The following is a 16026-nucleotide window of genomic DNA, read 5'->3' on the forward strand; positions in this document are numbered from 1 at the left end:
ACGCGGATCGCTCCGGGGACCGGGCTACGCGGACCGGGCTACGCGGATCGCTCCGGGGACATGGCTACGCGGATCGCTCCGGGGACCGGGCTACGCGGATCGCTCCGGGGACCGGGCTACGCGGATCGCTCCGGGGACCGGGCTACGCGGATCGCTCCTGGGACCGGGCTACGCGGATCGCTCCGGGGACCGGGCTACGCGGATCGCTCCGGGGACATGGCTACGCGGATCGCTCCTACGGGGACATGGCTACGGACCGGATCGCTCCGGGGGATACGCGGATCCGGGGGCTACGCGGATCGCTCCGGGGGGCTACGCGGACGCGGATCGCTGGGGACCGGCTACGGATCGCTCCGGGGACATGGCTACGCGGATCGCTCCGGGGACCGGGCTACGCGGATCGCTCCGGGGACATGGCTACGCGGATCGCTCCGGGGATATGGCTACGCGGATCGCTCCGGGGATATGGCTACGCGGATCGCTCCGGGGATATGGCTACGCGGATCGCTCCGGGGACATGGCTACACGGATCGCTCCGGGGACATGGCTACGCGGATCGCTCCGGGGACATGGCTACACGGATCGCTCCGGGGACATGGCTACGCGGATCGCTCCGGGGACATGGCTACGCGGATCGCTCCGGGGGACATGGCGCGGATCGCTCCGGATCGCTCCGGGGACATGGCTACGCGGATCGCTCCGGGGACATGGCTACACAGATAGCTCCGGGGACATGGCTACACAGATTGCTCATCTATCCTACCCGTCTACGATTTCATTCAGTATGAAGCTGGCCAACTTGCTGTCCACATTCTTGAAGTTCTTCATATCCCTCTTCTGTGGTTCCTTCGATGCTGCTGGTCTACCATTCTGTCCTCTCCCTGCAGCCCGAGGGACAACCTTAGAGAGAACAAGTGCACAATATCATAGGACCATAAAAATACACATAAAACAAACAGGATACACTATGAGCAACAACGTCCCATTTGAAACAGTATTTAAGACAAATTACGACTCAGAAACGTTGTTTTCCGTAAACTGTTAGCGGGGAGGTTATAAAACTAGGACTAAATCATTTATGGGACTAGAGGATAGGGGACGGGGATAGAACAAGGTCTGTACTTTAATGGGACCAGGGACAGAGACAGGACAAGGCCTGTACTTTAATGGGACCAGGGACAGAGACAGGACAAGGCCTGTACTTTAATGGGACCAGGGACAGAGACAGGACAAGGTCTGTACTTTAATGGGACCAGGGACAGAGACAGGACAAGGTCTGTACTTTAATGGGACCAGAGACAGGACAAGGCCTGTACTTTAATGGGACCAGAGACAGGACAAGGCCTGTACTTTAATGGGACCAGGGACAGAGACAGGACAAGGCCTGTACTTTAATGGGACCAGGGACAGAGACAGGACACGGTCTGTACTTTAATGGGACCAGGGACAGAGACAGGACAAGGCCTGTACTTTAATGGGACCAGGGACAGAGACAGGACAAGGCCTGTACTTTAATGGGACCAGGGACAGAGACAGGACAAGGCCTGTACTTTAATGGGACCAGGGACAGAGACAGGACAAGGTCTGTACTTTAATGGGACCAGGGACAGAGACAGGACAAGGTCTGTACTTTAATGGGACCAGGGACAGAGACAGGACAAGGCCTGTACTTTAATGGGACCAGGGACAGAGACAGGACAAGGCCTGTACTTTAATGGGACCAGGGACAGAGACAGGACAAGGCCTGTACTTTAATGGGACCAGGGACAGAGACAGGACAAGGTCTGTACTTTAATGGGACCAGGGACAGAGACAGGACAAGGTCTGTACTTTAATGGGACCAGGGACAGAGACAGGACAAGGCCTGTACTTTAATGGGACCAGGGACAGAGACAGGACAAGGCCTGTACTTTAATGGGACCAGGGACAGAGACAGGACAAAGCCTGTACTTTAATGGGACCAGGGACAGAGACAGGACAAAGCCTGTACTTTAATGGGACCAGGGACAGGACCTGTACCAGGGATACCTTGATATTGTTGGTCCTGCTTGAGCCAGTGCTTGCTGGCTTACTGTGTCCTGGTCCTGGCTTGTTCTTTGGACCAGTAGGCCTCACTGGAGGGGTAGGGAGATGGCCTGGTGGACTCTGAGGGCTGTGGCTCGTTTTAGACGCCGATGTACCTTCTGTGGCGAGAGACAGAGAGAGACAGAGAGAGAGAGAGACAGAGAGACAGACAGAGAGACAGAGAGGACAGAGGGTGAGAGAGAGAAGACGGAGAAAGAGAGGACAGAGAGAGAGGACGGAGAGACAGGGTGAGAGAGAGAAGACAGAGAGAGACAGAGGATGAGAGAGAGAGGACGGAGAGAGAGGATGGTGAGAGAGAGAAGACGGAGAGAGAGAGGACAGAGAGAGAGGACGGAGAGACAGGGTGAGAGAGAGAAGACAGAGAGAGACAGAGGATGAGAGAGAGAGGACGGAGAGAGAGGATGTGAGAGAGAGAGGATGGAGAGAGAGAGAGGATGGAGAGAGAGAGAGGTTGAGAGAGAGAGGACGGAGAGAGAGGATGGTGAGAGAGAGAGGACGGAGAGAGACAGAGGGTGAGAGAGAGAGGACGGAGAGAGAGGATGGTGAGAGAGAGAGGACGGAGAGAGAGGATGGTGAGAGAGAGGACGGAGAGAGACAGAGGGTGAGAGAGAGAGGGTGAGAGAGAGAGGATGGAGAGAGACAGAGGGTGAGAGAGAGAGAGGATGGAGAGAGAGGGGATGGAGAGAGACAGAGGGTGAGAGAGGATGGAGAGAGACCGAGGGTGAGAGAGAGGATGGAGAGAGACCGAGGGTGAGAGAGAGAGGACGGAGAGAGAGGATGAGAGAGAGGACGGAGAGAGAGAGGATGGTGAGAGAGAGAGGATGGTGAGAGAGAGGGTGAGAGAGAGAGGATGGAGAGAGACAGAGGGTGAGAGAGAGAGGATGGAGAGAGACAGAGGGTGAGAGAGAGAGTTAGGAGAGAGACAGAAGGTGAGAGAGAGAGGAACGGAGAGAGAGGATGAGAGAGAGAGGACGGAGAGAGAGGATGGTGAGAGAGAGAGGATGGTGAGAGAGAGAGGATGGAGAGACAGAGGGTGAGAGAGAGAGGATGGAGAGAGACAGAGGGTGAGAGAGACAGAGGGTGAGAGAGAGTAAGCGAGAATGGAGAGAGAGACCCTACAAGGTTCAATTTTAAAAAACAAAAACATTAGTAATATAACTATTTGCAAATTGCTAAAACACATAGCTGCTAATATAACAATTCAAATGTCAATATCTTTTAAACCTTTTTGAGTGAGAAATACTGATCTTAGTCAGGATTTATTTACAACACAGATCTGTGTAGCTCAAAATCTAAGTGTGGCATCACTTCAAAGTGTTATGAGAGAAGACTGCAGCATGCCTCATATATTACCAGAATGAGAAGTCATCATGAAGTCTGCAGCATGCCTCATATATTACCAGAATGAGAAGTCATCATGAAGTCTGCAGCATGCCTCATATATTACCAGAATGAGAAGTCATCATGAAGACTGCAGCATGCCTCATATATTACCAGTATAGGAAGTCATCATGAAGACTGCAGCATGCCTCATATATTACCAGAATGAGAAGTCATCATGAAGTCTGCAGCATGCCTCATATATTACCAGAATGAGAAGTCATCATGAAGACTGCAGCATGCCTCATATATTACCAGTATAGGAAGTCATCATGAAGACTGCAGCATGCCTCATATATTACCAGTATAGGAAGTCATCATGAAGACTGCAGCATGCCTCATATATTACCAGTATAGGAAGTCATCATGAAGACTGCAGCATGCCTCATATATTACCAGTATAGGAAGTCATCATGAAGACTGCAGCATGCCTCATATATTACCAGTATAGGAAGTCATCATGAAGACTGCAGCATGCCTCATATATTACCAGTATAGGAAGTCATCATGAAGACTGCAGCATGCCTCATATATTACCAGAATGAGAAGTCATCATGAAGTCTGCAGCATGCCTCATATATTACCAGAATGAGAAGTCATCATGAAGACTGCAGCATGCCTCATATATTACCAGTATAGGAAGTCATCATGAAGACTGCAGCATGCCTCATATATTACCAGAATGAGAAGTCATCATGAAGTCTGCAGCATGCCTCATATATTACCAGAATGAGAAGTCATCATGAAGACTGCAGCATGCCTCATATATTACCAGTATAGGAAGTCATCATGAAGACTGCAGCATGCCTCATATATTACCAGTATAGGAAGTCATCATGAAGACTGCAGCATGCCTCATATATTACCAGAATGCCTCATATATTACCAGTATAGGAAGTCATCATGAAGACTGCAGCATGCCTCATATATTACCAGTATGGGAAGACATCATGAAGACTGCAGCATGCCTCATATATTACCAGTATAGGAAGTCATCATGAAGACTGCAGCATGCCTCATATATTACCAGTATGGGAAGACATCATGACGTGAAACAATCTAAAACAACGTTCTCAACATCGTCAGAGAGCTGACCTAGAAGAGCGAGTCGGTCCTTTGCCATGGTGAGATTGTTGATCATCTTAGTTTGAAGCCTCTTGGAACGATCACAATGTTCTCCTAAAGTGAAAGTGAAAGACAGCGAAACGTGGTCACTGGCCAACGGCCACAACACAAACAACCTCATATTAACTTGAAAGATAATGAGGTAGGAATTAGCTTACCTTGTCCTGTGACTTCAATAGCGATCCCCCTTTGAAGCTCCGCAATGCCTTTCTGATACCACTGTACTGCCTCCTCCTTGACACCTGCCATAACAAACCCACAGGCTCAGTCACAGAGACAGACAGACAGACACTCCCAGTGAGCCATTGCATAGTCACACAACATGTACGATTGGCTTCGATGCAACCAAGAGTTTTGACATGGTAAAACTCTCTTGGTTTCATCGAAGCTACTAATGTATGATAAACATATACAATATATATTTTTTTTAAGATAAGGAGATGCATTCAACCTTTGTCATCTTCATCGATCTTTAGTGCCACGGATATGTATTCAAATGCTCGTTTATGGTAGTTTCTAATGATTTCTCCGTTGTCGTTGCTGTCCCCCGCCCTAACTTTGGCCGACATGGTAGTGAAATAATGTACAACTAGTTACAGTCGCTAGCTACATCAGAATCTCAAATACAGGAGTAAACAGAGATCTAAACACCAGAAAAGGGCGTCAGCGAACTCAGCAATGTATTATTGTATCTCTGACCATTTTCATATCCGACAGATGATCGTAAACGTGTCTATTTTTACAATAATATCAAAACCAATGCAGAGACCCAGTTCCAAGACATCGGTGTTTTGTTGAAACAGGAAGTTGGCGTTACGCATGCGTGGAACTGCCGCACTTGTCGAACATTTAAACAAGATCCTAAATACGGTAATAAGTGTATATACGCAAATATAATGTAATACGGTCACGTAAATCGATAAGCACTGACAGTAGATAAATAGGGTGGAAGTTTACCGTGGCATACCAAAAGTAATGTAATATTAGTTTATTTTTAGAAATAACGGGGGAAGACGCGAAGCGAGAGGGATAACTGGACACAAAATCTGTCATCTCCAGGTTCACTTTTTTCCCCGCTCAACAAGCGGCGAGTTTTCTATGCAGGTCAATGAGTGTCGCGTTTGGTTAATTAAACACAATTGAATGGTTTATTTGTTACTTGTGTCTTATGTAATCGAATAAACGTGTCGTAATGTTTAGATTCTTACGAGTGTACTGATATATAAGTAGGACAAGTGACATCCCGCCAACTTTGAGGGGAAAAAAACACTTTATATCGGAGTTGTTCAAGCGCATATCTGCCCTCTCATTGGCTTGAATGGTCCCACCTGATCTTGCGTCCTCCCGACTGCCTTCCATTTCTGAATACATTTATTTTTCATTGTTTGAACGGTCACTTTGAGCATCTGGTCATACATCATAGATCATCTGTGGCTCTGCGTTCAGAAATGTCAGTACTATACCTTTAAAAGTCACATTTCCGGGTTTTGGATAGCCAATCAGAGCGCCTTATATTCTGACGCCTGCTCAGTTATCTCTCCGCGGCTGTAGTTGTTTCGGCGGCGACATCAATTTTGGAAAATCAACATAAACCATGGCAGAAGGTAACCAAAAATATGATTATACGAATATCTAACGCCTAAGATCACGTAGAAAATATTTATTTTGCAGCCAGTTTCAGATTTATAAGCGTTTTTGGAAACCGTAGATGAGAGACCACGTCGAGTAGCTAGCGAGCTAACATTAGCTAGCTCGTAGTTGGTGACTTGTCCATTGTTGGGGAGTAATTAACAATGTAACGTTACATGTATATAGAAAGAAAATATAAACTAAATCATTTCGAAGATTTTACTGTGTTACAGTTCATATCAGGAAATCGGTCAATGTAAATCAATAGGGCATTAATATATGGCTTTCAACATGGAAGGGAATACAGATTCCTAATATCTGTTGGTCAGATACCTTAGAAGGAAAAAAAATAAGGACAAAAAAAGTAGGGTCTTGGATCAGAACCAGTCAGTATCTGGTGTGACCACCATTTGCCACATGCAGCGCAACACATCACCTCGTTGGTATAGAGTTGATGAATCTGTTGATTGTGGCCTGTGGACTGTTGTCCCAATCGTCTTCAATGGCTGTGTAAAGTTGCTGGAATTTTGACTTTCATATTAGGAATGTGACGAAAATAGCTTTTTACCACCTGAGGAACATTGCCACGGTGCAGCCGTTTCTCTCTCAGGCTGATACAGAGAGACTCATCGCTTTAATTACAAGCAGGCTTGACTGCTGTAATGCTCTCCTGTCTGGTCTACTCATGAAAGCCATTGGTCAACTGCAAAACATACAGAATGCTGCAGCACGGGTACTGACCAAGACCAGATGGAGAGGACACATTACACCGGTGTAATGGCTGCCTGAGAGTGTTAGAATTCATTTTAGGATTCCACTATTGGTTTTTAAATCAATCCACCATTGTGCAGCTCAGTACATATCAGACATGCTTTTATGTTATGTACCCAGTAGGTCCCTCAGATCCTCTGGCCTTTTAACTATCCCAAAACCTAGGACCAAGCGGCATGGAGAGACAGCCTTTAGTTATTATGCCCCCAGCCTCTGGAACGGCCTGCCAGAGAACCTGAGGGGGACCAAGAGGCATGGAGAGACAGCCTTTAGTTACTATGCCCCCAGCCTCTGCCAGAGAACCTGAGGGGACCAAGAGGCATGGAGAGACAGCCTTTAGTTACTATGCCCCCAGCCTCTGCCAGAGAACCTGAGGGGACCAAGAGGCATGGAGAGACAGCCTTTAGTTACTATGCCCCCAGCCTCTGCCAGAGAACCTGAGGGGACCAAGAGGCATGGAGAGACAGCCTTTAGTTACTATGCCCCCAGCCTCTGCCAGAGAACCTGAGGGGACCAAGAGGCATGGAGAGACAGCCTTTAGTTACTATGCCCCCAGCCTCTGCCAGAGAACCTGAGGGGACCAAGAGGCATGGAGAGACAGCCTTTAGTTACTATGCCCCCAGCCTCTGCCAGAGAACCTGAGGGGACCAAGAGGCATGGAGAGACAGCCTTTAGTTACTATGCCCCCAGCCTCTGCCAGAGAACCTGAGGGGACCAAGAGGCATGGAGAGACAGCCTTTAGTTACTATGCCCCCAGCCTCTGCCAGAGAACCTGAGGGGACCAAGAGGCATGGAGAGACAGCCTTTAGTTACTATGCCCCCAGCCTCTGCCAGAGAACCTGAGGGGACCAAGAGGCATGGAGAGACAGCCTTTAGTTACTATGCCCCCAGCCTCTGCCAGAGAACCTGAGGGGACCAAGAGGCATGGAGAGACAGCCTTTAGTTACTATGCCCCCAGCCTCTGCCAGAGAACCTGAGGGGACCAAGAGGCATGGAGAGACAGCCTTTAGTTACTATGCCCCCAGCCTCTGCCAGAGAACCTGAGGGGACCAAGAGGCATGGAGAGACAGCCTTTAGTTACTATGCCCCCAGCCTCTGCCAGAGAACCTGAGGGGACCAAGAGGCATGGAGAGACAGCCTTTAGTTACTATGCCCCCAGCCTCTGCCAGAGAACCTGAGGGGACCAAGAGGCATGGAGAGACAGCCTTTAGTTACTATGCCCCCAGCCTCTGCCAGAGAACCTGAGGGGACCAAGAGGCATGGAGAGACAGCCTTTAGTTACTATGCCCCCAGCCTCTGCCAGAGAACCTGAGGGGACCAAGAGGCATGGAGAGACAGCCTTTAGTTACTATGCCCCCAGCCTCTGCCAGAGAACCTGAGGGGACCAAGAGGCATGGAGAGACAGCCTTTAGTTACCTGAGGGGGGCTGAAACTGGACATTTAGAAGAGATCTTAAAACACACTTTTTTTTTAGATTTGCTTTACATTACGGTGCTTTTTAGTAGTTCCATTTTTGTTATTCTTTTAAAAAAAAATGTATCCTCTGTTGTGTAGTAAATATTTCAGTTTTTTTTCCTGAGGTAACTTTAGTTCAGTAAACTATATTTTTATTAAGGATTGCTTTAGTCATTTCATTCCCCGCCATCATCATGTTCAGCTTCCCCAACCCCGCTGCCGTCGTCATGTTCAGCTTCCCCAACCCCGCTGCCATCATCATGTTCAGCTTCCCCAACCCTGCTGCCGTCGTCATGTTCAGCTTCCCCAACCCTGCTGCCGTCGTCATGTTCAGCTTCCCCAACCCTGCTGCCGCCATGTTCAGAGTGGCTTCCCCAACCCTGCTGCCGCCATGTTCAGAGTGGCTTCCCCAACCCTGCTGCCGTCGTCATGTTCAGCTTCCCCAACCCTGCTGCCGCCATGTTCAGCTTCCCCAACCCTGCTGCCGCCATGTTCAGAGTGGCTTCCCCAACCCTGCTGCCGCCATGTTCAGAGTGGCTTCCCCAACCCTGCTGCCGTCGTCATGTTCAGCTTCCCCAACCCTGCTGCCGCCATGTTCAGAGTGGCTTCCCCAACCCTGCTGCCGCCATGTTCAGAGTGGCTTCCCCAACCCTGCTGCCGTCGTCATGTTCAGCTTCCCCAACCCTGCTGCCGTCGTCATGTTCAGAGTGGCTTCCCCAACCCTGCTGCCGCCATGTTCAGAGTGGCTTCCCCAACCCTGCTGCCGCCATGTTCAGAGTGGCTTCCCCAACCCTGCTGCCGCCATGTTCAGAGTGGCTTCCCCAACCCTGCTGCCGCCATGTTCAGAGTGGCTTCCCCAACCCTGCTGCCGCCATGTTCAGAGTGGCTTCCCCAACCCTGCTGCCGCCATGTTCAGAGTGGCTTCCCCAACCCTGCTGCCGTCGTCATGTTCAACTTCCCCAACCCTGCTGCCGCCATGTTCAGAGTGGCTTCCCCAACCCTGCTGCCGCCATGTTCAGAGTGGCTTCCCCAACCCTGCTGCCGTCGTCATGTTCAGCTTCCCCAACCCTGCTGCCGCCATGTTCAGAGTGGTCTTCCCCAACCCTGCTGTCGTCATGTTCAGAGTGGCTTCCCCAACCCTGCTGCTGTCGTCATGTTCAGCTTCCCCAACCCTGCTGCCGCCATGTTCAGAGTGGCTTCCCCAACCCTGCTGCCGCCATGTTCAGAGTGGCTTCCCCAACCCTGCTGCCGTCGTCATGTTCAGCTTCCCCAACCCCGCTGCCATCATCATGTTCAGCTTCCCCAACCCTGCTGCCGTCGTCATGTTCAGAGTGGCTTCCCCAACCCTGCTGCCGCCATGTTCAGAGTGGCTTCCCCAACCCTGCTGCCGCCATGTTCAGAGTGGCTTCCCCAACCCTGCTGCTGTCGTCATGTACAGTTGACAGAGACTAGCTACTAGAATCGACTCCATCTGTTTGCTGCAGATGGTTGGTTGCTTTGACATCCTAGATCAGAACGGAGACCAATGCTATCGTAGAAATAGAATTGCTATGTCACTGACTTTGATACCTGATCAACACCTTTGCCTTTTTACTCACGTTGTGTTTTGTTGACATTCAGATCACACAGGCATGGACCAGAGCAGGGAGAGCCATGCAGCTGTAAGTCACTGTAGTGTGTTGAATCAGAGTCTGGGCTTACAGGAGACATGGAACATGGCGATTCTCCTTTAAACCCACGAATCAGCCATTCACCACATTTTTTCAAGCTTAATAACTGTCAAAATACATGTTGGTACTTACCAAAGAATGGAGTTTCGCTGAACAGCCAACGTCATTGCAGCCGTTACAACCGGTGTGTCCAAATCCACCTCTTCTGCACCTCCAATAAAATGACTCGTTGCTGCCACCTGCAGGTCGGCTGATCCAGCAGCAGGAAAGGTCATTGAGTTTTATCACCTACAACAACCGTGTGTTTACGTCATAACAATCTGTTTCAGCCGAGCTAAATGTAATCATGTTTTAGGTAAGTAGATTTAGTTGACACATTTTACGTAGGTTTTATTCAGTAGACACTAGGATACATGTTTACAGTGATTGTATATTTCTAGATGGGATTTAGTTAGTAGACACTAGGATACATGTTTACAGTCCCTGTATATTTCTAGATGGGATTTATTCAGTAGACACTAGGATACATGTTTACAGTGATTGTATATTTCTAGATGGTCTTTATTCAGTGTATTGTAATTACATTACTAATATTGCAAGAGGCAGAGGTGGATTTGACGGATGGTCAAATACAATACTTATATTCTTTCCAGACAACAATTTTCCAGTTGCCTTGTAACTTTTTATTTAAACCTGTTTAGGATGTACATACTGACAGGAATGACGATAGTTGCTCGGCGACACTCCATTCTTTGAACATATTTTGACATGGTTAATCTTGAAAAGCTGGTGAATGGTAAATAGAATGGATGCTTCTTGGGTTTTAAAGGCGAATCGCCATATTTAACATCTCCTGTAAGCCCAGATGCTGGTGTGTGTGTGTTAGACTGTTTTAGGGAAATATTAGCCTCTGCTACAGTGTTTCACCTCAAAGTGAATGAAGCCTTGAGCTGAGGTTAGGAAAATATTAACACATGTTATAGACATCTATGTTACTGTTCAATAATAACTACTGTCTACATGATGGTGAAGCTAGGGAACTATTAACACATGTTATAGCCATTGATCTTACTGTATACTAACTGTCTGCATTACATGATGGTGAACTTGTGAAGCTAGGGAAATACAGGCTGACATGCTTCTACAATACTCCTCCCCTCCAGAAGATGGAGGATACCGACAGGTCCACCACGGAGAAGTCGTCTAAACAGAAAGTGGATCTTCAGTCTCTCCCAACACGGGCATATCTGGACCAGACTGTTGTGCCAGTCCTTCTACAGGGGCTCTCTGTGTTAGCCAAAGAACGGTGGGCTTAAAGAAATCAAATATTTATAAAGTCCTTTTTTTCCCGTCAAAACCTGAAAGAGCCAGCAATGCGGAGGCAGAAGCACAATGGCTATGGGGGAAACGTCCCTAGAAGGCAGGAACCTAGGGAGAAAAATAGATGAACCAGGCACCAATACATTATATTTTATTTATTTATTTCACCTTTATTTAACCAGGTAGGCTAGTTGAGAACAAGTTCTCATTTACAACTGAGACCTGGCCAAGATAAAGCGTAGCAGTGTGAACAGACAACACAGAGTTACACATGGAGTAAAACAAAAATACAGCCAATAACACAGTAGGAAAATCTATATACAGTGTGTGCAAATGAGGTAGGAAAAGATAGGTAAGGAAATAAATAGGCCAAGGTGGCAAAGTAATTACAATATAGCAATTAAACACTGGAATGGTAGGATGTGCAGAAGATGAGTGTGCAAGTAGAGATACTGGGGTGCAAAGGAGCAAGATAAATAAATAAATACTGTATGGGGATGAGGTAGTTGGGCTACATGTCCTTTCCCTGTCTTTTATGCTGTATAACCCCAGTCTCTCAACATCAGCCTGTGTTGTGTGGTCGGGCTGGTCACTGAAATAAAGAATAGATACCCGCCCACTGAATAACGCCCTCGTTGTTTTTATTGAACACTGTGTCAAATAAAACAACACATTTCAGTTTCTGTATAATGGACCAACAAAGATATCGTATCGTGTTATTTACGTTTTCTTTGATGACTGATTTTTGTATTAATCCTAGCTCTTCTCTTCTAGGCCTCATAATCCCATTGAATTTCTAGCTGCACATCTCCACCAGAACCAGTTTCAATATGAGGACCGCATCTAACACCTCTGAAGAAACTACACTGGTCGACTTATCATCAGAGACAAGCTGTGTGTTTTCATTTAGCATCTGAATTGTAAAGTGTTTTTTTTTTTTTCTATACTGTATGTACCGGCTGGAGTATACTGATTTCTTATTATTTTCTACGATACATGTTTGTTGAACAAACACTTTTTTCCCCCACATATTCCCATTAAATACCCATGACTGATATCAAATGTCTGATATTCTGATTCATTAAATACCCATGACTGATATCAAATGTCTGATATTCTGATTCAGAACATTCTGCATTCATAAGAGAACCAAATATCACAGTCATGGTAAGAAAAACTTTAATCGAGTAAAGTAAAGATCAGCTAAATCATTGCTCGTAAGCAGTGCTTGACTTGGGATGAAATACGTTCAGGAGCTGTCATTTCCCAAATCGGTTCACTGAAATTCACAAATTACATTATGCTATATAGAGACCTCTGATTATTCACTGTTAAGGGTTCATACACATTTTCCATTACATCTCAAATTACTTTTAACCACGTTTTCATTATAGCCTGGAAAAGTAAGCATTATTGACATTTTGAAGGCTGCTGTGTCTGATTCCCATGTAGGCCTACCATCTCCTGCCGTTGTGCCCTTGTCAACATGTGGTCAACCCTCCATCTGGAGAGCTCCTGTTTTGTGAAGACTTGGCTTTTGATCCAACCCCGAAACACCCAAGTCTGCCCAAGGTCTTGTTGAGCAGCTGATGTTTAGGCTACAATGTGGTTAGAGCAGGGCTTGAACAAAAGCCTGCACACCCAGTAGCTATCCTGGAGGATGGTTGCCACCCTTGATATAAAAAATTACAACCATATTATTCCCTCATTCAGGGGATCAAATGGATATGGTCAGCTACTTCCAAGCCAGGAACTGTATCTAACTAGACATGTTCACATTCAGTATATACTATGCTCTAATATCCATGTTTCAGGGGAGATCTATGCACAGCAAATTATTTGTCAATTAGCCTATTCTTATATGTTTTACCCTTATCGAATATACATGGCTACTGTTTAATTGAGGGGAAGCCCAGCTTTCCAACGGTACATATTTATTTAGGCTATCTACTGTGCCGGCGGAAAGGGGTCAACATGAATGCTTAGTTAGCTATAGTTACCTAGCGAGAACTGCTATAAGTTAAGTTTTTAATTGGTTGTCTAGTTAGTCGTTATTATATACCTGCTGCTGAAATATCGCTTGCTCTATCCTCACGCTGGTTCACATCCAGCACACAGACATGCACTAAAAGGCCATTCCAATGATGGCTGATATGTAGATTGTTTTTAAACGATTCATAATATTTAAACGTGTGAATTACTTTAACTTGGAATCATGTGCGTTCAGGTTGGCGCATTTTCAATTTTCCGCAATGCACAGATTGACAAGACTAGCGGGTCAATAAACATGAACAATTCAGATTCAGGAAATGAATCCCCACTCTGCATTACTATTCAATGCAGATCCCGCCTTTATTGCGCATTGGTCAACCTTTTTTTGCCTTGGTGTGTGTAACAGTATAGCTTTATAACGCCGATACCCGGGCGCGAATCAGGGACACTCTGCATCAACAATAGTCACCCACGAAGCATCGTTACCCATTGCTCCACAAAAGCCACTAGTTCAAGGCCTCAGAGCGGGTGACGTCACCGATTGAAACGCTATTTAGCGCGCAACACCGCTAACTAGCTAGCCGTTTCACATCCGTTACGTGTGAATCTGGGCCGGCGATAGGCTACTTTGTTTTATAGACATACAAAAATAATTCCCTCATGTCTAGATCACTATTTATCTCATGATCACGGCATAATAAAAGTTGTTTTGTCAAGGTCACGAGATAATTTTCTCATGATCATGACATTACAAAAATGTTTTTATAAATAGGAATATAATAATTTATGATAGGTTGACAGCATGGTTGAGCCGGCAGAGCCCACTGTGGATCAGGACGTGTTTTAATTGATTGCTACACTAGACATGTCATGCTAACATTATGCTTTCATTATCAGTTTATAAATTAGAGTGTTAGCAGGCTAAATGTTCCTTACCGTGAGCTAAGAGCTTGGGGCATCTGAGCCCTAAACAATGCCTGACAGACAACTAAGCCTCCCAGGCTGTATGACACCCCCAAGACCAAAGCCAATCCCATGCAAGCAGCTAACTTGGCTAGTCTTGTGAGCGAGCTAGCTAGCCAGGTAGTCTTGTTAGTTAGCGAGCTACTTATATATGCTAGTTGTTAGCATGCATAACTGATATGTGTATAATTGTAAGGGACACTTCATGTTTTATGGATAATATTTATATTTACAGTGGGTGAGCTTCATGCCTGACAGTCTGATCAAATTCAATAGCAGTCTCAGTGGCTGATAAATCAGGATTCTACCTTGTAGGCTATTTCATAGGTAAAGCTCCTGGCAGGCAGATTAGCAGTCAGTGCATTATGTATATGATCAAGACTGGGTGGGCTCTATTCCTGGCAGGTTTATCAGATTCAATAGCAGCCTCAGAGACTGATAAATCAGGACGCTGCCTTGTAGGCTGTCTGCAGGGAGCCTTATATATGAAACGGTCTACAAGGCAACATCCTGATTTATTGATTATTTATTCCTATTGATTTAAAGCCCACTGCGAAATCGGTTTAAAACAAAGTGATTTAAAGGGCATGTGGAGTAATGAGTAGCCCTCTTTGTTTTGACATGTAAAAGTGATTGCTTTTGGGCTTTATCTGTCTTTCCGAATTCTGACGAGTTAGACAATTAAAACATTTATTTTGTGTTTCTGGCCTTGTTGACCAAATTACGAAGTGGCACAGATTCCCGATGTTGAAACGAGCAGAAGTCCGGTGCCCGCCGCTCAGCAAAATCGAATCCGCCTATTTATACACAACAATGGGCGAGTTCGTTTTGCATGGCCCAGTGGTGGGCAGAGTTTGTACATTTTAGATCAAATCCGTTGAAATCTCCCCTCAACCGGGGAACCGGGCCATGGTGTCCCAAAGAAGTCCCGAAAATGCACAGTTTGCATTGAGAAAATCAGCTTTGTACCATGATTTCAATTAAATGAGAATTACAGGATAAGCAACACCTCCAACGAAATGCGGTGAATGCGCGCTCTATGGGAGGGGGATATATCCCACGTACATATAAGCCCTGGTAGCTCGCCGTGATCGTATAGTGGTTAGTACTCTGCGTTGTGGCCGCAGCAACCCCGGTTCGAATCCGGGTCACGGCATTGCGGTAGACAATATCACGGCAAAAGGGCTCTTTTTGAATAGCTTCAAAACCTAATAACTATTCGTTGTTACGATATCTATTTAAGTATTTCATGGGAAGAAATTAAGAAATATATCATATTTGTTATGCCGGTGAACCGACTCTTTCTACAGCTGGGTCATAGCCACGCCTAACACTTTTTTTTTTAACGAATCGTTTCACATGCTCTTCGAGCAGCCAATCCACGCAGCCTTACGTCATTTTTAGTAAACGTTTAACACCGCCTTATTACCTGCCATCAAGAAGCAACCAATCCGTGTAAAGTAAAATATGGTGCCGGCCAATGGCTGGTTGTTATTTACTTGGAGTCGGATCTAACGAAAGCAGCAGGCGTAAAAAGAATCTGATGCTACTAGCTATCCCGATTTATGTCATACCGGTTTTAGTCAAGTCAAATGGTGTTATTTATGACAACCAACTGACAACACTGCATTGAGAT

At 46.4% G+C, this 16026-nt stretch overlaps 2 protein-coding genes and 1 non-coding gene across 7 annotated transcripts in view; 2 read left to right on the forward strand and 1 right to left on the reverse strand.

Moving 5' to 3' along the window:
- Window positions 1–5398, reverse strand: part of LOC115122816 (spastin-like) — a 30135-nt gene extending 24737 nt beyond the window's left edge. For all 3 annotated transcript variants that reach the window (XM_065007792.1, XM_065007791.1, XM_065007790.1), the window contains exons 1-5: window positions 5042–5398; window positions 4749–4832; window positions 4561–4644; window positions 2029–2183; window positions 764–900 (exon numbers count right to left, since the gene is read on the reverse strand). In XM_065007792.1, the coding sequence (XP_064863864.1) occupies window positions 764–900; window positions 2029–2183; window positions 4561–4644; window positions 4749–4832; window positions 5042–5159 (578 nt within the window). In that variant the 5' untranslated portion in view covers window positions 5160–5398. The remainder of the gene's footprint in view (window positions 1–763; window positions 901–2028; window positions 2184–4560; window positions 4645–4748; window positions 4833–5041) is intronic.
- A 687-nt stretch (window positions 5399–6085) lies between these two features.
- On the forward strand, window positions 6086–12497 carry LOC115122817 (protein dpy-30 homolog). 3 transcript variants are annotated; one of them, XM_029652082.2, is made up of 4 exons: window positions 6086–6194; window positions 10066–10106; window positions 11231–11421; window positions 12210–12497. In XM_029652082.2, exons 1-4 carry the CDS (start codon window positions 6185–6187, stop codon window positions 12280–12282), a joined length of 315 nt encoding a protein of 104 aa, XP_029507942.1. In that variant the 5' UTR covers window positions 6086–6184; the 3' UTR covers window positions 12283–12497. The 3 variants fall into 3 exon arrangements, with proteins under 3 accessions (XP_029507942.1, XP_029507944.1, XP_029507943.1); XM_029652084.2 differs by having other exon boundaries at window positions 11282–11421; XM_029652083.2 differs by having other exon boundaries at window positions 6087–6194; window positions 11279–11421.
- Window positions 12498–15474: 2977 nt separating this feature from the next.
- On the forward strand, window positions 15475–15546 carry trnah-gug (transfer RNA histidin (anticodon GUG)). The gene has a single exon. It is a non-coding gene; the product is annotated as a tRNA-His (tRNA).
- Window positions 15547–16026: the final 480 nt, after the last annotated feature.

Source organism: Oncorhynchus nerka, linkage group LG23 (genome assembly GCF_034236695.1).
Source record: "Oncorhynchus nerka isolate Pitt River linkage group LG23, Oner_Uvic_2.0, whole genome shotgun sequence".
NCBI lineage: Eukaryota > Metazoa > Chordata > Actinopteri > Salmoniformes > Salmonidae > Oncorhynchus > Oncorhynchus nerka.